The sequence below is a fragment of the Drosophila novamexicana genome, unplaced genomic scaffold (assembly GCF_003285875.2).
Source record: "Drosophila novamexicana strain 15010-1031.04,08,12 unplaced genomic scaffold, DnovRS2.1 tig00002012-arrow-arrow-pilon, whole genome shotgun sequence".
NCBI classification, from domain to species: Eukaryota; Metazoa; Arthropoda; class Insecta; order Diptera; family Drosophilidae; genus Drosophila; species Drosophila novamexicana.
Genome location: NW_020824924.1, coordinates 182,235 through 205,109, shown reverse-complemented (window position 1 = coordinate 205,109; position 22,875 = coordinate 182,235). Strand labels below are relative to the sequence as shown.

Here is a 22,875-nt window from a genome sequence, read left to right as displayed (position 1 = left end):
TTTTAAGCCAGTGTACCGTGTTTTATTCAAGCTTATGTAGCTTCACAGTTAGAGCTTTGCTCTAAGCTAGAATAGGATTAAATGTTGGACTTTGCTTTGAGACAGCTTAACAAAGCTTTAAGAAAAGCTTCAATACTTAGATCGCTTGACTTAATCTAACAGAGCTCAAAGTTAACAGAGCTTAAATAAAGCTGTGCTTCAACGCAGCAAATCCCCCTATAAATCGCTGAAAGCTTGGCGGAGCTTTAATAAAAGCTCGAAAAGAAGCTCTGTTAAACTTGAAGCATTCAATTTACCGCTTCGTTGTCTTTATTATATTCTAGCTTAGACTGCGAACCGCTATACTAAATACTTAAAGCTTAACAGAGTTTTTTTTTTAATTTTTATTAAAGCTTTGTCAAGATAAAGGAATCCATAAGAGTGATTCGCAGACTTGAGCTCTCTCTCTAGTTCAGCATTTTAAACGCCTTTTCGTATTTACAGGGTATAACCAATGTGTGTGTTTGCCACAGTTTTGGGGCGACCCTCGCCCTGTCTAAGCCAAAGTGGCCACTGGCTGCCGGCAACTGTCAGCTAATAAGGACCAGAAGCTCAACGAGCAACTATGCAATTGTGTTCATAAGCCTTCGGCATTGTCCGGCTGCGTCTTCAGGTTGCACAACACACTCACCCCCCCCCCCCCCCCCCGCCCCCCCGCCCCTCTTGTTGTTGCGTACCCCCCGCTCAAGTAGAAGCCGCCACGTCTCTGTCGTGAGCAGCTGCGTTTCAGCATTTTGCTCTGCATTTGAGTTGAATCCTTTGGCCTGCTCTTTGGCTGTCCGGTTGCATTTTGCATAAGGTTTTTCAGCCGACTGCTCACATTGGATTGTAATTTATTTATATTGTCTCGGTAAATATTTATGCACATATTTTTATTGATTTATAAATCAATTGCGAGCAGGCAGCACAGACAGCCGAGATACTGAACTGAACTCAACTGGACTCTGGCCTGAACCTGAACTCAATTCCCGTCTCGAGTCTGTGTCCGTCTGTGGACGGGTCCATCGCCGTAGGCCGTTTATCACTTGCCGTTGGGTTTCTGACGGGCTGTTGGGTTTCTGTCTTTGGCAGTAATTAACGCCCCACATTGGCCCCGCTCTTGGCCCCTGAAGAGAGATTACCTGAAAGCCATTGGCAATGAACCCTTTGCACTGGGCTCTGTGTCGTCTTAACGGGTCGCTCGACGCCGCCAAAAACTTCAAAGCTAATCCCCGCAATTAAAGTGAATGTGTGCCCCCCCCCCCCCTCTCGCCCCTTATCCCTAGCTGTGGTCGCAATTGGCCATAAGCAGCAATCGACTGTCGCTTTTGGCCCGCTCGAGTTTGGCCCATTCGATTTGATTTCATCTTTTGGCCCATTTTCTGGCCGCCTGCCACGCCTTCTTGCCTACGCCTTCCATTTGCCACGGCTGTGCATAGATATATGCAATATACATTCACGGTGACACTTAAAAAAACACATTTGTGCATTTGAATAATAAGTGCGCTTTAGTCGGGTGTGCCCAACTGGCAGATACCCTCTATACAGCTACCCTTCAAGTTGCCTTTAAAAACAACAACTTTTTCGGAAAATGCGAATCGATATGTATCGATATTCAAAAAATGTGTTCAGATATCGATAAGAAAAATGTGAAACTCGTTCATATAAATATAGATTTTTATCGATTTTAGAAAACTGAGAGATATCGAAAAGAAAAATAATCAAAATCGATCTTTATCGATTATCTGAGCAAAAGATAAGATATCGAAAAAATAATAAACTCGCTCGTATCAAATCGATTTTTATCGACTTTATAAAAGTAAGAGCATATATCGAATAGAAAAATGTTGAGCTCGTTCATATCAAAATCGATTTACATCGACACATGAAAATTAAGGAAGATGTCGAAAAGAAAGTTGACAAGATCGATTTTTATCGACTTTCATAATATTAGAACAGTTATTAAAAAGAAAAATTTTAAGCTAGTCTATCAAAATCAATTTCTATCGAAATTAGGAAAGTGAGAGCAGATATCGAAAGGAAACACAATAAGCTCAATCTTATAATAATCGATTCTTATCGATAATATACAAATGAGAGCAGATATCGAATAGAAAAATCGAAATCTCGTATAGGAGATGCTTACTTCTGCCTACCACACACAAGTGCACTAAAATAAATTTGCATAGGCTGTAAGCAGAATACCCCATTGCATTTTCTTTAAGTGTATATACACATGTGTTCATACATAGATACATATATATATATATATATATATATATATATATATGTCAATATATGTGTCTATAGTAAATTTGGAAAATATTTCACAGGCAATTTCGCATGCTGTGAGACATATTCTGAATGTCCTGTGTTCTGAGCCCTGAGCCCAGAGTCCTCCGTCCTTTGTTCCTTGTCCTTGCGTCCTGCCACACCGCCTCGCAGCGTCCTGCGTCCTGCATCCTGCGTCTTGCGGCGCTGCCAGGCAGGCGGCATTCACTTTTGCGCATACTTCGACAAACGGTAATAAAAAATTCAGTTCACGTCTCAAGCACTTATTGATACGTGAGCATAGATGACACACACACTCACACGCACGCACACACATAAATAGCGCATATATATGCATAGCCCCAGCAGTTGGCTGTGTGTGTGTGTGTGTGTGTAAGCCAAGCTGAAAGCCCGCAAATGTTGTGAGAAACAACGCAAGAGCGACGCGCGTTCTGTCATCAGCCCAAGGGGACAATGCAGGACACATTCAGTTAGTATAGCAAACGATGGGAATGGATGACACGGCGGGAGAAGCGCAGAGTAGGGGGCGGGGCGGAGCGGGACAGGCTGGACATGGAGAACGTCAGAGTCTATGCCAATTACTGACCATGAAAAATGACCAAATGCCGCATAAAAAATGGCCAGCAAATTGTTTGCACAAAGTTTCACGCATCAATTTGGTTAAACAGGTTTGCTTTTTTTTTGCTCGGCCTTAAAAAAACCCAATGTCATATATGTGGAAATAGTAAAACTCTCTCCAGCCAACCCCTGCGACAACTTGTTACTCGATGTTGTCAATTAAGCTTGCATCAGGCTTTTTTAAGCCCATCTATAAAGCAGAAGCACAAGTTCTCAAAAGTTCTCAAAAGTTCTATCTCTTTGTTTACCTTGGCTGAGAGTTCTAAGGCAAGAAGACCTTTTCATCTGACTCTCTCTCTCTCTTTCTTTGTCTCTGTATCTCTCTCTCTCTCTCTCTCATTCTCTCGCTCACATTCTCTCAATATCGCTCTCTTGGTTCCTTTATTTGATTATAATTAATTAAAGGCGATATAAGAAGTTTGGGGCAGAACTTTCCTTCTCTCTCTCTTTCTCTCTGTCTCTTTTAACCCCTCTATCTATCTCTATATCTTTCTCTCTCTCGCTCTCTCTATCTATCTCTATTTTTCTCTCTCTCGCTTCTTTGCATTCTAATCTCTATCACACTTGGTTTTTCAGTCCCTGTCTGCCGTTTACTCTCTGGCCCTCTATCTATCATTCTCTTTGCTTTTCTCTCTCATTTTCTTTCTCCGTGTATTTCTTTCTCTATCTCTCTCGTGGTCTCAGCTCTGTGACGCAGGTCAATGTTTCCTTTAATACATATTTTTCTCTCTATCTTGACGTCTCGCTTTGATAGTAACTCAATCAAAATAGTAACTCAATTTCTCTCTTTCTCTATCTCCCCCACTATTTTTTCTCTATTGCCATTCCTTCTCTCTCTCTCTCTCTCTCTCTCTCTCTTTCTCTCTCTCACATTCTTTATTTCCCTCTAATTCCCTCTCTTTATTTCTTGCCGTCTTTTAAGTCGGTTCCCCATTCCTTTCGATATTTCCCTTTCTCTTGCGCTCTTTTTCTCCTTATCTCTCTCTCTCAATATTCCCTCAATATCGCCCACACTCTTTTTTTGGCTGCTTACATCTTACTTGATTTTGCTCTCGCTTCTTCACTTTGTTTCTATCTGTTTTCCTTTTGTGTCTCTTTCTCTCTCTCTCTCTCTCCTTCTCTCTCTCTCTCTCTCTCTCTCTCTCTCTCTCTCTTTCACACTCTCACACTCTCTCACTCTCTCTTTCTTTGTCTCTGCTAATACCAGGCTTAACGTGAACGTGGTAAATGTGAACTTAGCAGGCATCTATCTTTGCCCCCTTCCCTGTCTGTATCTCAGAGCCGTGTTACCCCCTGACACGCACGCCTCCCATTTGGTTGGCTGATGGAAGACACCGCGATGAAAGATATCGTATCCTGACCACGCGCGCCATGCAAATGAATTACGTGACTGAATCGTTTAACTAACGGCAATTGCAAAGGACGAGCGTAAACCGGGCAAAATTGTATTTGATTTCACGTTGTTTTCACTCACAACAATAAAATGAACTAATTAATTAATGCGATAAAGACAGACAGACAGAGAGCGAGAGTGAGAGAGAGGAAACGAGAGATTGAGACAGGCTAGAGAGAAGGATGGGGGCATGGTCATAGGTCGACAATGCGATATCGTAAGCCAGCATGCGGCCTATGCGACAGCTAAAAGCGAAAGAGACTGAGCGAGAGAGAGAGAGAGGGAGCAAGAGAGAGAGAGAGAGAGATTGGCAGGGGAAAAGTGGGAGAGAAATCAATTAACATTATTCATTCGAATACAATTAATTTTCATAATTAAGCACGCCCGTTGCGCTCTTTGAAGTGAGCGCAACAATCACATCCGCACAAACATCCGCATCCGCATACACATCCGCACCGATGCTGCTCCAATTTGCAGTGGCCCGGCACAAAGGCAATTGCCGAGGCGAGTGCCAATCTCAGCGACAACAGCAGCGGCGGCATAAACAGGTGACACCAGAGACAATAAGCTGCAATAAAAAAACACACAAACTCACACAAACACACACACACACACATCCAGTGGAAGCACGTTGAAACAATCTAAGCGTGAGTACGCGACGCACAAATTCTCTGCATTCAGTGTTGCATAGTTTAAAAAAGTGATTGATCCTATATACTATCGAGAAGATCGATAACTATCGATAGTTTTTGCATTAAATTTAACAATTTAAGCTGTTCAAGTTTTTAACCTGTCGGATTTATTTTTTTAAAGTGTAAACAACCAGCAAATGAGTGAAATAAATGTGAAATGTTATGAAATGAAAAATGGAATTCAATTAAAGCAATATATGATATCAATCAACCAGTTGCAGCCCAAACATTTGCTCAGTTCATTCTGTTATACTTCAATTCCCCGAGCTGAAATATTAGATACTAGCAAAGCTTCAAAAATGTTTCCACATGTTTCTAGTACATCCAAAACTTGCAAGCTCTAGCCACACATTTTGGCATTCTAACTTTAAAGGGTATACAAATGCAATGCACACACACACACACATACTCACACGATAAGCAACATTTTGTTAAGGCCACTTTGCGACATTTTAATTTAAATGCTAATCAGTTGCCAATAGAGTAAAAAGAGACGCTGCAGCTTCTAACTAGCCGACTATGACCATGGCCTCTCAACACGAAGAGGACATTCTGGGCTGCCGGGCTACCAGGTTGGCTGCCAGGATGGCTGGCTGGTTGATGAGCGTGTGTGTTCAGGTTGCAAGTAATTTGATGCCGGGAGACGCAACAGCGCTGCAATTTGTATTTAAAATGTCCGAACATTTTGGATTAGACAGGCGCAACAGCCGCAAGGCCTATGGCTGCGCGCGGCCAGGACAACAGCAGCAGGAGCAGGAGCAGGAGCAGGTGCAGCAGGAGCAGGTACAGCAGAGCCGGTGCACAGCTCATCTGGTAGATGCTTGTTGGGACATCATTATCATTTGCATTTTTGGCTGACGACGACCAGGCAGTGGACTCTGGCAGGGCCCATTTATGCAACGTGCACAATAAGTATACCTGATAGCATCAGCAAAGTCCATTTTCGGTGTCAAAATGCACAAACAGCAGCAACAGCAGCAACAACAACTACAACACACACACACACACTATTAATCATGGATGTAATTTGCTGCCTACTCGAAACTAGCTGAAAATTGGCATTGCAAAAGCATGCCTATGGCAAGTTACTTGAATGACAAATAAACAAGAAAACTTGCCCACAACTTTCAGCACTTTTACACCTGCCAACAATTTGCACCAACAGCTCAGATAAAACAAACTTGTAATAAAGAAACGCACACACACAACTATCAACTTTTTTTTCACTACAAACGGTCGTTACTTTGGCGCCAAACGTAACGTACGATAACTAATAATCGATATGCCATACGTCAAAAAGCTGACTGCTGCAACAGGCCGCAGCAAAATCTCGTTACATTGGCGCCAAACGTAACGTACGATAACTGCCCGCGATAGCTAATAATCGATATGCCAGCACACTAAAAAGCTGACTGCTGCAGCACGCCGCAGCGCTGTCCACTCGATAAAACGCCAGCGATTAACTGTAAAATGCACAGCTGAAAGCCAGACGCACCGCACGTGGAGAAATATATTAACGAAAATAAAGTAAACGCAATTTGTTGAGAAATGCCCGAAATGGAGGTGGAAAATATACAAGTGGATAAGTTTGTGCCCGCCAAGAAGGCGCAAAAGCGCAGCGCCCATGCAAACACAGACGACGTCGAGATGCTGGTAGATGCGGCCACGGGCATCGAGGGAGCAGAGCGTGCCAGCAGCAGCGGCCAGGCGCCGCCACGGGCCAAACGGATAAGGAGCGAGCTGCGCAAGGTGTCGGTGCCGCCGCACCGATACTCCTCGTTGAAGGAGCACTGGATGAAGATCTTTACGCCGGTTGTGGAGCACATGAAGCTGCAGATACGCTTCAATATGAAGGCGCGTCAGGTGGAGCTGCGCATTGGGCCGGAGACGCCCGATATATCGAATCTGCAAAAGGGCGCCGACTTTGTCAAGGCCTTCCTGTGCGGCTTTGAGGTGGACGACGCTCTGGCGCTGCTCCGTCTCGAGGATCTGTTCATTGAGACCTTCGAAATCAAGGATGTGAAGACGCTGCGCGGCGATCATCAGTCCCGCGCGATCGGACGACTCGCCGGCAAGGGCGGCCGCACCAAGTTCACCATTGAGAACGTGACCAAGACTCGCATTGTGCTCGCCGACAGCAAGATCCACATTCTGGGCAGCTATCAGAATATTCAACTGGCACGTCGCGCCATCTGCAACCTGATCCTTGGCTCGCCGCCCAGCAAAGTCTATGGCAATCTGCGCGCTGTTGCGTCCCGCCTCTCGGAGCGCATGTAATTGGCTGTGATCTTGGTCTGCGTGGGGGCTGGGATGGGCCCAGACTACAATTAAGTTAAGATATCCTTTTCCTTTTTTTTCTCGTTTTATAATAAATATATATACACAAATGTGTATGGCGTGTGCTTTTTTTGAGATTCCTTGCGATCCAATTGTTCCGCTCAGTCCGCGAACCGGTTCGCAACGGGTTCAACACCTGAGCTGGTCTCCTCCAGCTTTGAAACTGAATATTACATTGCTTTGTCTAAGCGAACGTATATCGAAGGTTTATATATACGAACCGGTTCAAATGTGGTTCAGGAGCGAATACTTAGTCAAGGTTTAAATTGGAAGATTTGACGAAATTTGTTTTTCCCATACAAGATTTAGATGTCTATATGCACCTGCTTGTTCTGCACATGGCATTTATCAAGTCTCTGAACCGGTACGAAAGTTGGTTCAGCGAAGAAGTTCGAGAAATTGCCTAACAAATATGTTCAACACATTCAAAATCATAAAAATATGTTCTACTTGAACTGAACATATTTTTTCACGGTCTTAAAAGTATTTCAGAGACGCAAGGGCACAAAACTTATTCGAATGTGGCTAAGCCTAATAATGAATGCATGAAAACTCATCAAACTTACCCGCGCATTCATGAGAATCACATAGAGAGGCGTTATTTACAATTTAGTTAGTAGTTGTGCAGCGAATTGATGTACAGCTATAAAATAGATGAAAAACTTAGTGAGTTTAGTAAAAGAGAGCACATAAATCAGTTAGACGTTGCCCGCACCAAATTGATAGCTTTAAACTTATTCGCGGTTAGTTGGTTAGAATAGAATATCGACAGGTTAATTGAATTTGCTGAATTTGGGAACTGGACAAAACACACTGTTATTAGTATTCAGACAGAGAACATGGAGTTACAATGGGCTCCCAAAAGGAGCCGCGCATGTGTTAGCAGTTTAACAAATCGTTATAAATAAATAAAACATATATATATATTACATTACGACAATTACAATATACACACGGAATCTAGACATAAAAGGGGGAATAACTGCTGGCTGGGGCTACTATTTCAGTAAGTTAATATACCTGTCCTACAGCTTGGTTAGGATCAGGAGCAGCAGCATTAGGAAGGTGACTGCCGCCAGCACGAGAATGATGCACATTTTGCGATTCTTGCGCTGATACATTTCTGCGCGCTGCAGCTGGCGCAGGCCCTCGGAGACGCGTGTCTGCGTCTGCTCGACATTGTAATCGATGCGATCCAGTACGGTGCCCTGTTCCTGCACCATATGGCCCAGATCTTTGAAGATATCGTTGAGATCGTATATGGACTTGACGATTTTGGTTACCTCGCGCTCGCGATGCTCAGCGAGACGTGAGTTCTCCTCCTCGAACAGCAGCAGCTGTTGTTGTGTCATTCGATTTGCTACCGGCTTCTTGAAATGATCATCGATCTCCTGCTCATCATCCTCAAAGAGATACGTATTCGCATTGCTCTTGCCCAGGCTGCCAGCACCAGCTGTGCCCAAACCATCCAGAGGCTGCAGAAAATTATCAAAGGTGTCCACAAAATTGGCAGGCTCGTCGTTGGGATCGTTGCCGTTGCCAAAGTTGCCCAGTTCGACATTGGTAAACTCGTTGTTGTCAAAGTACTTTTGGGAGCGCTCCTCGCGTGAGTTTAGCTGCAGCAGGTACGCATTTTGGCTGCTCCGAAACTTGACAGTCAGATCCTGCAGCTGGAGCAGGGCACAGTGCACCGCATTGGCTGTCAGTCGCTGTTCAACTTTGCTGCCCACGCCCAGGCTCGAGCGTACGCACTGTATATGGCGATGGGTGCTAGCGATCAGCTTGGCCACAATCTGGCTCAGCACCTCAATTTCGCACTCATCGTCTCTTTGGTCATCGAAGGTGGGTCGCAGCAGGTGGCGCGCATGCAGCGAGCCCAGCTCATCCAGTTTGGGCTTTATTCTATGAAAAGGCAGAGCGGCATTATTATATATATTATATGCTCTATGCGCTACATGGCTTTTGTGGACTAGCACTCACTTGGACATGGTGTATTGCGCCTCCTCGAATTTATCCAGCCAAACGGGTGGCGTGCCGTAATCATCCTGCATCTCGAGGCCCTCCTCGGCCTCGCGTACTGTGTGCTTGAGCAAACGCTCCGAATCGCTGCCACGCTGTTAAGTTCAATAACGAATCATTTAATTGGCATTTCGAGTCATATTGTCCATATGGTTGAGACGGCGGGGTCTGTCTTACCCGATCGTCATAATGATTACGATTCTTGCTGGCATTGTTGCGCATGATAACAAACACCTCCGTTAGGTTGCGCGAAGTCATTTTGGTGTTGCGAACAGCCGTGTTTTTGTGTATTGTATAAATTTTAACTAATTTGCGTATATTTTACATTTTAATTATTTGCAATTGGCTTCATACCAATGGCATGATGAAATAATCGAACATTCTATATGACTATCGATTAATATGCGCAACATATGAGCAAAAATCAGCTGTGCGCAAAAGGGAGCACGTTAACGCACAGTTGAGCTATGTAAACGTGCAAACAGCATGTACTAAGCGGACATCTTGTATGACTATCGATTAAAATGCGCAGCGTATGCAATAAATCAACTGTGCGCAAAAGGGAGCACGTTAACGCATAATTGAGCTACGCAAACGTACGCATCAGCGTTAACGCAAAATAGAGCAACGTAAAAACATAGAATAGCGCAAAAATTCCCATTTAGCGTAAACGTAAATTCAGTAAGATTAACGGTAAAGCTTAACGTATTTTCGTTTGTTATTTCAAATATATTGTAATAAATTTAAGAATTTAATAAACTTTAGGAATTTAACAAACAGCAAAAAAAAACCAAAGCAAATATTATTTAAGATTCTTTACCATTTGCAATTTTAGATGTCAGCAATAGATTTGACAGCCTATGAAAGGGCAGCTCGAAGAACAGAGTCAACGGAACAGAGAATACTAAAACTATAACCAAATGTGCCACGCATAGGTAGATCTGTAATAAAAACAACGTTAACAAGTGGTAAATAGGCAATGTCAATCGCCAAACTTGCCAAAAGGCCAACATCCGCTGGCATTGCATCGCTGAGAGAGTAGTACAAGTTAAGTATGATGAGGGGGTTCAGTAAATATAATGCATAGCTCAGGCGATTGAGACGCTGAAACCAATCCAACTCCAGAAAATGTACCAGCCAGCGCGTAACTCTCGTGCTCCCATCGATGCGAAAGCTGCACCAAATGAGATGCGCCGTCGCCGTGGATATGCCTCCACGCAGCAGCACGTAGCCGCAGCCCACCAGAGCCGGACTGGCCAGCTGCAGGACCTGCAACCGACTGGCTAGCCATACGACAACGCCAGCCAGGGCACACTTGGCCAGCTTGTTGGGGAACAGGGCAACAAAAGGTTCGACCAGGCCGCGCGCATGCGCATAGCCATAAATACCGCCGATGAGGTAAGCGAGCATGCGCACCAGAGGATTCGTGTACAGCCAATCGCCGATGCCGTACAGGGCCTCGAATGTGGTGGGCACATCGAGCACGATCTGCAACAGCACCGTGTACAGCACATTGGCCAAAAGCAGCATCAGCACCAGACGCCGCACTAGCTGTGGATATCTGTAACGATTACAACCTGATTAATCGAGTCAAACGAATAGTCCAACAACATTTTCGGCTCGAGCTGTTCGATTGGAGAACGTAGCTCGAGCTCGCTTCAAACATGATTTGTTCGATCGAACATGTTGCAAGCGGTTCGAGCTGCGTTTGCTTGAATGTGTTCGCTTAGTCGATGCTCAATGAATCAGCGCAAAACGCACCTCGTGTGCATATAGAGCAGCAGCATGGCCATAATGTGGAACTGCATATCACAGCCCAGGGACCAGGTCCAATTGCAGCACATCTCCTTGTTGGGATACAGATTCTGGACAAAGAGCAAATTGCGCCACCAATGCCGCTCGCAGAGCTCATCCAACGGCTCGATCAGATGGAAAACCGACATCTCCCGATGATAGCCAAAGCTCAGCACGGACAGCAGCATGACGAGCAGCTGCAGCGGTGCCAGACGCAGATACCGTTGCGCCAGCTGCCGCCCAAAGCGCCGCACATTGCCGCCCAGCGTGTCCGACGCAATGGAGCGCTGCAGTGCATCGTTCCGCAGGAAGTTGGAGACGGTCAGAAAGCCGCTGGCAAAGCGAAGCGAAACGGATTAAAGCCGAGCTGGAATGGTTAGACAGCCTCTAGGCATACCTGACGACAAAGAACACCTCCAATGCGGCCGTCAGGTAAGCGAGCTCGGTCAGCTTGGCGGCCAGCTGCGCCGAATGATTCACCGAAAAGAACTGATACCAGACCACATGAACGCCGAGCAGAACGCCGGCGCTGCAGACGCGCAGTCCATTGATGACGGCGATCTCGGTCGTGTGGCCCGCCGCGGGCAGCTGCCACAGACGCCGCCAGTTGTTGGCCACATCGAAGCAGGCAACGAACCGGCTGGTGCCGGCCCAGCGGCTGCGGCCGAGCAGCAGCAGCAGCAGACTGGCCGCCAGCAGCAGCAGCAGCCAGCGAAACGCCGGGCGGGCAAAGTAGTTGCCACTCGCCTCCGGCAGCTTTGTGTACACCAGCTCGGTGCGCAGCTCCAGGCGTTCCAAGTGCCGCAGCGACTGGCGTAGCAGCTGCTCCAGCTGCGGCGGATCACAGCTGCGCGGCACGCAGAGGCCGATGTGCAGCAGCGGCGGCTCCTTGACGGCCAGGGCCAGCTGCCAGGGCGAATTGGCACGCAGATAGACCGCACGATAGTCGTGGGCGAAGGGCGCCCCCTGGCGCAGCAGCTGCTCCTGGCGCTGGGTAAACTCCAGCAGCAGCTGCTCGTTGAGGGCGCGACAGGTCCAGCGATTGCCCAGCCAAAAGCTGTTGCCCAGCATGAAATTGTGGTAGCCGCTGCCGGAGGCATCGAAAGCTGGAAGGGATTACGTTTATGAATTGGGTGTCAAAGAATTTGTCTTAGGTAATTCCTATTCCAAGTCAGGAAATGTAATTCTAAATGCAAGCTCCCTTTTGGACTACACGGAGCAGACGGACAGTTAGACGGATAGATAAAAGGACACATAGACGGACAGATAGACGAATAGATAGACGGATAGATAGACGGACAGATAGACGGATATATAGACGGATAGATAGACGGAATGATGGACGGATAGATAGGCGGATAGATAGACGGAATGATGGACGGATAGATAGGCGGAAAGATAGACGGACAGATAGGCGGACAGATAGGCGGACAGTAAAACGGACGTATAGACGGATAGATAGACGGATAGATAGACGGAATGATGGACGGATAGATAGGCGGACAGATAGACGGACAGTAAGACGGATAGATAGACGGAATGATGGATGGATAGATAGGCGGACAGATAGACGGACAGATAGGCGGACAGATAAACGAACAGATAGACATCCGTGCAGCGGGTCGTCCTACCTTTTAGCGCCCAGCTGTGCCCCTGCTGCCAGGCGTTATGAAGCGCTCGCAGCTGCTCCACACAGGTTGTGGTCTCTAGCGTGGCATTGCCCGCCGCCAGCTGGGTCAAGTCCAGCAGCAGCGAGCCCGACTCCAGGCCGTCGACCAGCTCAGCCTGCGCTGCGAGCAGCGCCAAGAGGATTAGCACCAACATGATCCCGATATTTGTGAGCCGAGCACAACCGATCGCAGCGAATGCCATTCAAAGACTGTGCGTCGCGCGACAGCGGCTGCTGGAAATCTCTTCGAACTTTGACCCTTGCACTTCAGACGGGCATTCGCAGCGCCCATTTATGCTATGCGACCCCATCAAAACTGTGAACTCGACTAAAAGCAATGACATTCGCTTTACAATTCAATTAGGTTATGAAAAAAAGCGCCTAATTTCGACACGTGGAAGATGAAACACCCTTTCAATGTGCACTACTTATAATTCCCAACTGGTGCTGGCAGCATTGAATCGAACTGGACTTGTTTGGAAACTGAAATCGATTTTAAGATTTTTTACACTCTATTTTTTTTTTTTTGTAATTATTTATTTTGGCACTTTATTTTTTGTTGTCTTTTTATTATTACTTTTTAATATTATTATAGTTGTAATTGGAATTGGTTTATTAAGCAAATTATTATTAAGTATATTGTAATTAATTAGGTATTTCATTTTTGTTTGCTGCCTTATTTTGTTGCCCATTATGAATTAATTAAGTACGTTAAGTAGTAAGTAGGGTAAATTAATTAATGCATTAATTAGTTAGTGGCGCGTCACAAAAATTTAACGTTAACTATACAACAAAAACGTTACAAATAAATTGGTTAAAATTAGTAAAAAAAAAATTTTTTTAAAATACTAAAAAAAAAAATTGTATTTTAAATATATGCATATATATATATATATATATTTTGATATAAATCAGGGAATATGTTGGCCAGCAGCAGGGAGGGCGTGCAGAGGGGGCTTGAGGGGGGCCTTTCATATTTATTTGCCGCTTGTCAAATGAAACTGAAAGCCGCATTCGGGCGCAGTGTTGCCAACTGCCGCAAAGAACACCAGAAACCAGTGTTGTAAAAATAACTAAAAAATAAACAGGCTGGCAAGTAATTGTCATTGAGCTTAGAGCTGGGCGCGGGTCGTGCTTTTTTTCCCTTTTTTTTCTGCGGACACGAGCCTTCAAATTCGGTCGCGAGAAAAAGCTGTTTTATAGCTAAATCTAGCCTTTTTTTTCGCTTTAAGGCTGCAACCTAATTTTGCTGGTAAATTGGGTACTTTAATCGATTTGTCATTGCTTGACTTTTTTTTAAAACAGTTTTAAGATTTAGTCTTAATCCCAGCTCGAACTATCGTTACACAAAACACTATGTGTTGAGATGCCCAAAAAAAAAAAAAAGAAGCTAAATCAGCTAAAAATATGCAAGCTGTTGACGGCTGAGAATCTGAGAGAGAGGCTGAGTTTAGCCAGAAAGTAGCTAAAATGGCAAACACTGTTCAGGAGCAAAGAGAGCGAGTGAGAATGGGAGGGAGAGAGAGAGAGCAGGAGAGAGGGAGAGGAAGCTAGCTGCTGGGCATGGGAAAGGCAGAGACAAAGGCATCATTTGCGCTGGCGAAGCTCAATGATTGTGGCGCCGGAGCCGCGACGCAGCTGCTGCTGCTGCTGCTGCTGCTGGACATGATGATGTTGATGATGCTGATGATGTTGCTGCTGGACATGATGATGCTGATGCGAATGCTGATGATGATGCAGCTGGTCATCGGCATAGAGTAGCCGCTTGCTATCATCGCTGCTGCGCCGCACAATGCTCGCCGTATCCTTGTTGAGCTCGACGGGCGGCGGCGAACGTGAGTCCAGCGAATATTTTGGCTGCAACGGATGCTTCTTGTGGCGCTGGCCGTAATCCTCGTCGCCGTGCAGGACACGATACAGATCGGGCGCCTGCTGATGTAGATTGCGCAAATAGAGCTGACGCTTGCTGCCGCTGTCCTCCGCATAGAGATCATCCTCCGTGCTGCCCGATATTTTGGTCAGATCCTTCTGACTGCGGCTGATCAGATTGACAATCGACGGACTCTTCAGGCCGCTCTTCAGCGAATTGTTATTGTCCCTGGCGCCGCTGCACAGATGCGGATTCGATTTGTATGCCTGCGATGGCGACGGCGATGGCGACTGCTGCTCGTGGCGTCCGCTGTAGTTGTTTCTGGTCAGCTTCTCGATGTAGATGGGACTAGGATCGTTGCCGCCGTTCATGCCGTGCACATTGAAGCTCTTGCTGCGATTGAGTACCTTGGCATAGGTGCGCGCCGGCTTGGCCGGACCCTGCGGTTCAGCTGCCAACGGTGCCAGCTGCGTCTGCTGGCTAATCTGGCGTGTCATATACTGCGCCGGCCGATTGCCCATCTTGTCCAGCGTTTGGGGATAACGTTGCGCGCGATATGGCGCCGGTTCGTGCAGTTTACGCGGCAGCGTCTGCGCATTCCGATAGTCCGGCTGCACGTGCAGATTGGGCGTCGAGCCGCTAAAGCGCTGGCCATGCTTCTGATAGCGACCCAGCGTCGTTGTGGTCGTCATCGATGCCGGCAGCGCCCGCGTCTCATAGTAGTCGTCATGCTCGTCCAGCGGCTCGCGCGTCTCGTAGCGCTGGCGTGACGCCGGCACGCGATTCCGCTCGTAGATGTTCTCCTTGCCGTACAGCGTGCTGGAGTAGGGATCCTCGCCCAGATAGTAGCGCTGGCGCGGACTCATCGCTGGCTCCGCGGAATCCGCCGCTGTCGCCGACGCCGGCTGCTTACCCGTCAGGCTGGACGGCGCCTCCGGCTGGCGCTGCCGACGCTGGCCATCGCTAGCGGAGCCCTCCGACTCCTCCGATCCGTTGCCGCCAATATGCCCGTCGATTACATTGTACTGCTGATAGGTGGCCACGCCTCCGACGCCCTTGGCCGCCAGCGCCGGCTGCTGCTGGCGATTGGGCGACTGCTCGCGGGATTTGCCGTTGGCGGCGCTTTTCATGCGAAACTTGCGCTCGGCGCTGGCCGAACGGATCTTGCTGACCAGCTTGCGCAGCGAGTTGCCAATCACCTGGCCCATTTTGCTTGGCTTGCTGGCGCTCAGCGTCGACAGATTCGAGTTGGAGTTGCCCGAGCTGGCGGCGGCGGCGGCGCCGGTGGCGGGCGCGAATCGTGTGCGCTGCTGCTGCTTCCGGCTGAGCGTCAAGCCGGAGCTGGCCGGCGGCTCCGGATGGCGTGTCGCACGCGTCAGCATATAGTCCACCTGTGGCGAGGAGGAGCGGCTGCGCGGCGGCGGCGAGTAGTCCGGCGGCGGCTCCAGCTGCGTGTGGCCAGCCAACTGGGCGGGCTGCACATGCACATGAACATGGGCGTGGCTGTGCTCGCCCAGCTTCTTCTCGATGGCACGTCGTCGCTGCGGCACCGTCGGCCGCCCCAGATTGCTGCTGCTGCTGCTCGTCGCGAACTCCGGCGGCGGCAATTGCGCCGGCTGCGGCTGCGGCTGCGACACCTGCAGCTGCGGCTCATAGCTTCTGCCACGCGCATTGGCATGAGGATGTGCGGCAAGGCCATTGATCGGATTGCTGCTACTGCGTCCATGGCCATGCGCATGACCGTAGGCGACACGCTTGTGCGACGGCTCCTCCGGTCGCTGGGCCGGCACAGTAGCTGCCGCTGCCGCCAGCTGATGTTGACGGATGACGGCGGGCGGCGCCGGGCCCGGTATGGCATCCAGATCATCGAGTGCATCGCGTGAGCCGCGCGCCGATCTGGCCAGAAACTGTGAGGACAAGCTCTGACGTTTCTGCTGCAAGATATCCTCCCGGCTGACGTAGCTGTCGCTGGATGCATTCAGCTGCTGTTGCTGCTGCTGCTGCTGGTGCTTCTTCTTCAGCCCATTGCGGCGTATCGTCTCCTGTAGATCCTCGCGAAAGGCCTGCGTGGAGAAATGATGCAGCAGCGGCGCCTCCTGTCGCTCCGCCCAGTTCGAGATGCCCTGATAGTACTTGGGCCGGCCAGCGTGTGCATCCTTTACATATTTCCGATCGAGCGTTGTGGCGGCCAGACGTTCTCGCTCCCGTTCCCGCTCCCGCTCCCGTTCCCGCTCTGCGCTGCGCGGCAGCGTCTGCGTATTGGCAGCTGCGACAGCGGGCAACGCGGCCGCGATCGACGGCAGCTGCTGCTGCTGCTGCTGCTGCTGCTGCTGCTGGGATTTGATGGTCACGTTGAAGTAGCTCTTCTTGGTGGGCTCGACGTCCAGTTCGTTGGGCTCGTCGTCGCGCGAATCGTTGGAGGCGGTCGATTCGCTGCCGAAATGCGATTCGAGCCATTTCATGGTCTCGCCCTTGCGCGTCTCCTCCTCGCGATCAAAGTCGAGCGGCCGCTTGGTCAGCGCGTCCTTGCGATCCGCCAGCAGCGCAACCTCTGCAGGAATAACAATTAGTAAAGGTATTTCTTATTGTCGGCGCTTGACTCACCTTTTTGCTGCAGCTGCTGCTGTTGCTGCTGCTGCTGCTGCTGCTGGGAGCGACGCAGCTTGCGCATGCGATCCGATAGGCTGTCCCAGTCGCCGGGTCGCTCCAGGGAGCCGTCCTTTTCCATTTGGGTCTGCTCGGCTGCGTAGCGCATCTCGGTGGCCACCAGTTTGCCGTCGGCTAGCAGATCGACATGCTGTTCGTCCCGCTGCTTGAAAAACCGTTGACTTGCCGCCGTTATGGTCGTCAACTGTTCGACGGGCCGCTCCAGCAGCTCATTGCCGGACGTCGGCGACCGGTTTGGCTGATCCGGCTCGTCGCCGTCAAGTATTATCTCGTGCTCGGTGGTGCGTTTACTTTCGGTTACCAGTGTGCCGTCCTCCTGGGCGAGGCAACGCTTTTGCGTATCCTCCGAATCGATGGTCTTACGCGATCGGCTCGTATTCGCCACCAGCTGCGGCCCAAGCGCCACCAACTGCTGCTGACTCTCTGGCGAGCAAAGCACCGCCTCAAGATCCTCAACACCCTCACGAACGGCCTTTACGTAGGTCTGAAAGAACGGAGTAGCGTATCGATAAAGATCACATGCACAAACTATTGTTTTATCAGGATCGGGTAAGGCATCAGCTGAAGATCAATTGAAAATCAGATGAAGATCAAAGATGGAGATGAGATGAGGATCAGACGAAGATCAAGATGAACAAAATATCACATCTATTAGATGAATATGAGACTCAATATGGATTTCGAGAAATCTGATCCGTCTCAGATGAGAAAGCAAAAACCAGATGGAGATCAAAAATAATCAGATAAGGATCAGACGAAGATCAAGACGAACAAAATATCATATTTATTAGACGAAGATCACATTCAATTTAGTTTTTGAATTTTTACAAATTATTCGAAGATCAGATCAGATCAGATGAAAATCCGATGAAGATGAAATGAAAATCAGATGAAGATGAGATGAAGATCAAATGAAGATCCGACAAAGATCGAGACTTAATAAATAGCACATCAACTAGATGAAGATCAGATGAAGATCAGATTAAATTAACATTTCGAGTATTTACAAGGTCGAGTTTTTAAGATCAAGTCACATTCATTAGATAAAGATCAGATAAAAGCCAGGCAAAAGACATTCAGTACAAAAATATATAAATATCGGATATTATATGAAGATCACAAAAACGATCATTGAACAACTGTTTAAGATCGGGCGTAAATCAAGTTTTTTAAGCATTAACTAAATATCACACTCGATAAATTAAATATCAGATCTATCAGATGAAGATCAGACAAAGATCAAGTCGCATTCATTCGTTGAAGTTCATATAAAAGCAAGTTTAGTTTTAAATAATTTAAAGATCCAATTTGAACATCATGAATAAATAAATATAATAATCAGATAAGGATCAGATTAAGTTTAAGATTTAATAAATATCACAGAAAATAGAGAAAAAGATAAAGTTTTAGATAAAATTAACTTAAGACTTCCCAACAGATCCTTTAAAGCACAAGAAAAGATCACATCAAGATCAAATGGTCTGCATTGGTTAAAAACGAAATATAATTTGAATAAGGTTCAAATGAGAGAAAGAAAAATGAAACACATTCACATGAAAACAAGTTTGACAGAAGTACAAAATTGTATGAAGATCACGTTTGGGTAAAGATCAAAATGCGATCAATACTGTTTAAAATTAGCTGACTTTAAAATGGAGATCCATTTAGGAACACATCAAATTAAATGCCAGCTAAAGATCACTTGAGAAACAGCTGAAGCCTCAGACAACGAACTTCGGCAGATCAGATGAACATCTTATGATTGAGCTGCTTGTTAGAAATTTGATTAAAATCAGCTGAAATTCAAGATCAAAGCAGCATAGTTTTTTATGTCTAGATGCCATTTGTAGAGCTCTTCAGTTGGGCATCTGCATGGAAACGCATATCCAGAGTTCAGTTCGAGCAACAATTAAGGTTAATATATGACCTAAAAGCTGAATTGACGACTTTCTCACAGTTTCGACAAAATTGTGGGTCAACGTTTGCGCTGATTGTTTAGGAAGCTGAGAAAAGATCTTATAAGTTTTACATATCTACAGAAACACAGACATCTGTGATCCTATAAAGTATATATATATATATATATATATATATATATATATATATATATATACTTATATATATACTATATATATATATATATATATATATATATATATATATACTTATATATATACTATATATATATATATATATATATATATATATATATATACTTATATATATACTATATATATATATATATATATATATATATATATATATTCTGGATCGGCATCAGCAGCTGACTTGATACACATTTTTTCTGAGCACAGTGGAATCAGATATTGCTACCTTCTCGAATTTGAAGTAGCACATTTGTTTCGAATTTGCTTGGCAAAGAATTCAGTTGTTGTCTGGAGTAGTCAATTATCTGGTCAACTCAGCTGGTTTCATCATATTCAAAACTTATACAAGTTTATTAACAAAGAGAATTAACTGTGAAACGAACAATTGAAGCAAACATTTCTAACATTAGATTGTTCTTTTCATGCACAGTACACGCTGAATGCTGATCGGGTTGCATCATCGACATGGTCGATGCGTCTGCGAATGCTTCTTGCTTTAAGTCGATGCAATTGCCACACACACACACACACACACATGTGTGTGTGCTTAGAGAGCGAGCGCCCAGTTGGCATGGTATTCAGAGCAAGACAGTAACCACAATGCACCACATTTCGTTTTGCAAGTGGAGTCGAAAAAAATAAAGGAAAACGAGTAAGAAGGGCTATCTTCGGCACACCGAAGATTTAATACCCTTGCAGAACCAACCTTTTCATAATACTCATAATGCTTTGCACGAAGCACAGGAAAAAGTTAGTTAATGCCGAGTGTGATTAAGATATCTTGAAAAACAAAAAAGTTACTTTTCGACCGATCGTTCCTATGGCAGCTATATGATATAGTGGTCCGATGCAAATAGGGCTTTACATATATGTAAGGAACATGGTGAAACTAATAAATGCCAAGTTTGGTCAAGATATCTTGAAAAACAAAAAAGTATTCCATACAAGAACCTTCTTTTGGAGAGATCATTCCTATGGCAGCTATATGATATAGTGGTTTGATTCAGTTAGTTCCGACATATGTACGGCATGTATCAAAAAGAGGGACTTGTGCAAAGTTTCATAAAGATAGCTTGAAAACGGAGAGGAGAGACGGACTCGGCTGTTGATACTGATCAAGAATATACATATACTTGATGGGGTCGGAGATGACTTCTGCTATGCTGTACACATTTCACGAAAAAGTTATAATACCCTTTGCAAGGGTATATTGAGTGCATGGAAATGGAAAATAACGGTAAGAATGCGACAACTAGCTGAGGAAGAAGCAGCAGCAGCAGCAGCAGCAGCGACAGCGACAGCGACAGCGAATGCCTCAAGGTCAGTTTTGATGGTTGCCTTCAGCGCCTTCGGGTGAAGTTGTGGATGACAGGCAAAATGCACGCATCGCTGGAGCTCGGTGGAGCTGAGTCCGCTGAGCATCAACTGCACCAGTTGACCACAAAGGCAGATTCAGTTAAACATAACTCGTTGTCGTTGTTGTCGGCGACCTTGTTTAACGGTAACGCGCGTAGAAAGTGTTTTGTTTTTTTCTTTTTTGTTTAGCTTGAAGCTGAAAAACTTGAATGTCAGCAACAGCAACCGCAACCACAACGACAACAATAACATGAAACTCGCCCCCAGCTGCCCGTTGCGCCAAGCGCCGCTGTGAATTTGACTGCTCATTGAACGATCGATGGACACGAATTCATTAAAGCACATAATAACCACAAAACACACAAAAGTAAAAGCATCCAAATACCCTGCAAACGGCCACAACCGAAACAGAAAGTGTTTGGCAGCAACAAAAAAAAAGATGCCCAAGACTCGTAAGACTTGCCAAGTTTTATGGCTCTAGCTCTAGCTGAGTCGGCGAATTACTTGAGCCCATAAATGGGCAAGTCTAGCAGGAAGCGACAAAGTTAGGGTATCTACGGCACGCCGAACATTTGATACCCTCTCTTCAGACATTTGCCTCTTGCAGATATGTGAAAGGAGTAAAGCTTGCAAATGCTGAGTTTGCTTAAAATATATATAATACATATGATTCGATTTCGACACATATATGTGGGTTATCTTGATAGAAACTTGTTCATAGAAGAACCTACTTTTAGGCCGATCGTGTCTATGAAAACTATATGATATAGCGCTCCGATCAGGTCAGTAACAACAGATAGACTGCCTGCAACTGAAAGACGAACCAAAGTTTCAAGACGCGAGCTTTCAGACTGAGAGACTGAGAGAAGGAAGCATCTCCGAGCCCATAAAGTATATATATTCTTGATCAGCATCAATAGCCGAGTCGATCTAGCCATGTCCGTCTGTCTGTCCTTCCGTCCGTCCGTCTGTCTGTCTGTCCTTCCGTCTCTCCGTCTGACCGTATGTATGAACGCAAGGATCTCAGAACCTATAAGAGCTAGGGACTTGAAATTTTAGATGTAGGTGCTCCTAGTGCCGATAATCGATAACTTGCCCCGTTTCCAATTAATCGATAAAAATATATATCGATATCCTGTTTTTTGGACAATTTTGGTAAATAATAAGAGCTAGAGTCACCAAACTTGACATATAGCTTCTAGAAAAGTATATATATATGCATTTGATGTTGGAAGAAGAGGGTTCAGGGTATCCCCCAGTCGGAAGCTCCCGACTAGAACCTCTTACTTGTTTTTTTTTTTTGAGATATCACAAGTCAGCTCAGCAATCACGAGCTTTATAACTTTGCTAAATATGCGTGCAAAATGTAATTATCAAACCGTAAAAACGCCCGTATATGATATATAACCCACCCGCATTTGAAAGAGTCCAACATATAAAACTCATTTCAACTAAATATGCCAATGAGAGTTCACATTCAAAGCTTTTGGGCAGGTCTAGCCCATGGAATTCCTGAGTTCGTTCAGGTTCAGCTTTTGAGGTTTATATTCTTTAAAATTGCATTCCTTTTGTGGCTTAAGATATTTGAGAATTTTCAACAAACAGAATTTCGTAGTTCCAGCTCCTAGAGAACTTAATATATTAAGGCATGAGCAGAACCCAATCATATATCAAATTGCAGGGTATACAAAAGAAAACAAAAGAAAAGAAATAAAAAGCGATCTTAAGCTTATATAGAGATAGGTTTTGCTATTGATGGATTGGTGGGCAGGCGGAGCAGAGGCGGCATTTGTGTTACGGAGGTTGACTAAAATATTTTTTTTTTTTTTGCATTTGTTTTGTTTTTTTTTTTTTTGTTGTCTTTTACGTGGCGCCAATGAAGATCATGATAAATGTTTATGGCTAAGATGAAGTCGTGATGACGCGGCCGCTGACGCAGACGAGGATGACGCAGGGGAGGGGGGACGGGGGCGGGGGTACATTGCCAAGAGCTTTGTCATTGGCCAAAAATGTGAAAAACCGTTTGTTTTTTTTTTTGTTTA

General features: G+C 46.0%; 4 protein-coding genes across 5 annotated transcripts in view; 1 reads left to right on the top strand and 3 right to left on the bottom strand.

Annotated features, from left to right (window-relative positions):
* Window positions 1–6,488: 6,488 nt before the first annotated feature.
* LOC115768767 (RNA-binding protein pno1) lies at window positions 6,489–7,400 on the top strand. The gene has a single exon (XM_030713457.1). The coding sequence runs from the start codon at window positions 6,562–6,564 to the stop codon at window positions 7,288–7,290; it is 729 nt and encodes a 242-aa protein (XP_030569317.1). The 5' UTR covers window positions 6,489–6,561; the 3' UTR covers window positions 7,291–7,400.
* Window positions 7,401–8,255: 855 nt separating this feature from the next.
* On the bottom strand, window positions 8,256–9,752 carry LOC115768763 (syntaxin-16). The gene is made up of 3 exons (XM_030713452.1): window positions 9,547–9,752; window positions 9,331–9,464; window positions 8,256–9,252 (listed from the first exon to the last, which is right to left on the bottom strand). The coding sequence occupies exons 1-3, from the start codon at window positions 9,625–9,627 to the stop codon at window positions 8,376–8,378; spliced, it is 1,092 nt and encodes a 363-aa protein (XP_030569312.1). The 5' UTR covers window positions 9,628–9,752; the 3' UTR covers window positions 8,256–8,375.
* Window positions 9,753–10,138: 386 nt separating this feature from the next.
* Window positions 10,139–13,018, bottom strand: LOC115768787 (nose resistant to fluoxetine protein 6). The gene is made up of 5 exons (XM_030713484.1): window positions 12,795–13,018; window positions 11,561–12,269; window positions 11,131–11,496; window positions 10,369–10,930; window positions 10,139–10,310 (listed from the first exon to the last, which is right to left on the bottom strand). Exons 1-5 carry the CDS (start codon window positions 12,985–12,987, stop codon window positions 10,176–10,178), a joined length of 1,965 nt encoding a protein of 654 aa, XP_030569344.1. The 5' UTR covers window positions 12,988–13,018; the 3' UTR covers window positions 10,139–10,175.
* A 702-nt stretch (window positions 13,019–13,720) lies between these two features.
* The window catches only part of LOC115768784, a 32,878-nt gene continuing 23,723 nt past the window's right edge, over window positions 13,721–22,875 (bottom strand). For both annotated transcript variants that reach the window (XM_030713481.1, XM_030713480.1), the window contains 2 exons: window positions 17,307–17,853; window positions 13,721–17,253 (listed from right to left, as the gene is read on the bottom strand). In XM_030713481.1, the coding sequence (XP_030569341.1) occupies window positions 14,420–17,253; window positions 17,307–17,853 (3,381 nt within the window). In that variant the 3' untranslated portion in view covers window positions 13,721–14,419. The remainder of the gene's footprint in view (window positions 17,254–17,306; window positions 17,854–22,875) is intronic.

Excerpts from the sequence above, each read along its gene's own strand:
- LOC115768767 (XM_030713457.1), top strand. The coding sequence starts at position 6,562 with ATGCCCGAAATGGAGGTGGAAAATATACAAGTGGATAAGTTTGTGCCC.
- LOC115768763 (XM_030713452.1), bottom strand. The coding sequence starts at position 9,627 with ATGACTTCGCGCAACCTAACGGAGGTGTTTGTTATCATGCGCAACAAT. Across the intron at positions 9,465-9,546 it reads GTAATCATTATGACGATCGG|CGTGGCAGCGATTCGGAGCG; the intron begins GTAAGACAGACC and ends TGAACTTAACAG. Across the intron at positions 9,253-9,330 it reads GCGCAATACACCATGTCCAA|AATAAAGCCCAAACTGGATG; the intron begins GTGAGTGCTAGT and ends GCCTTTTCATAG.
- LOC115768787 (XM_030713484.1), bottom strand. The coding sequence starts at position 12,987 with ATGTTGGTGCTAATCCTCTTGGCGCTGCTCGCAGCGCAGGCTGAGCTG. Across the intron at positions 11,497-11,560 it reads GAGGTGTTCTTTGTCGTCAG|CGGCTTTCTGACCGTCTCCA; the intron begins GTATGCCTAGAG and ends TCGCTTTGCCAG. Across the intron at positions 10,931-11,130 it reads CTGCTCTATATGCACACGAG|ATATCCACAGCTAGTGCGGC; the intron begins GTGCGTTTTGCG and ends TAATCGTTACAG.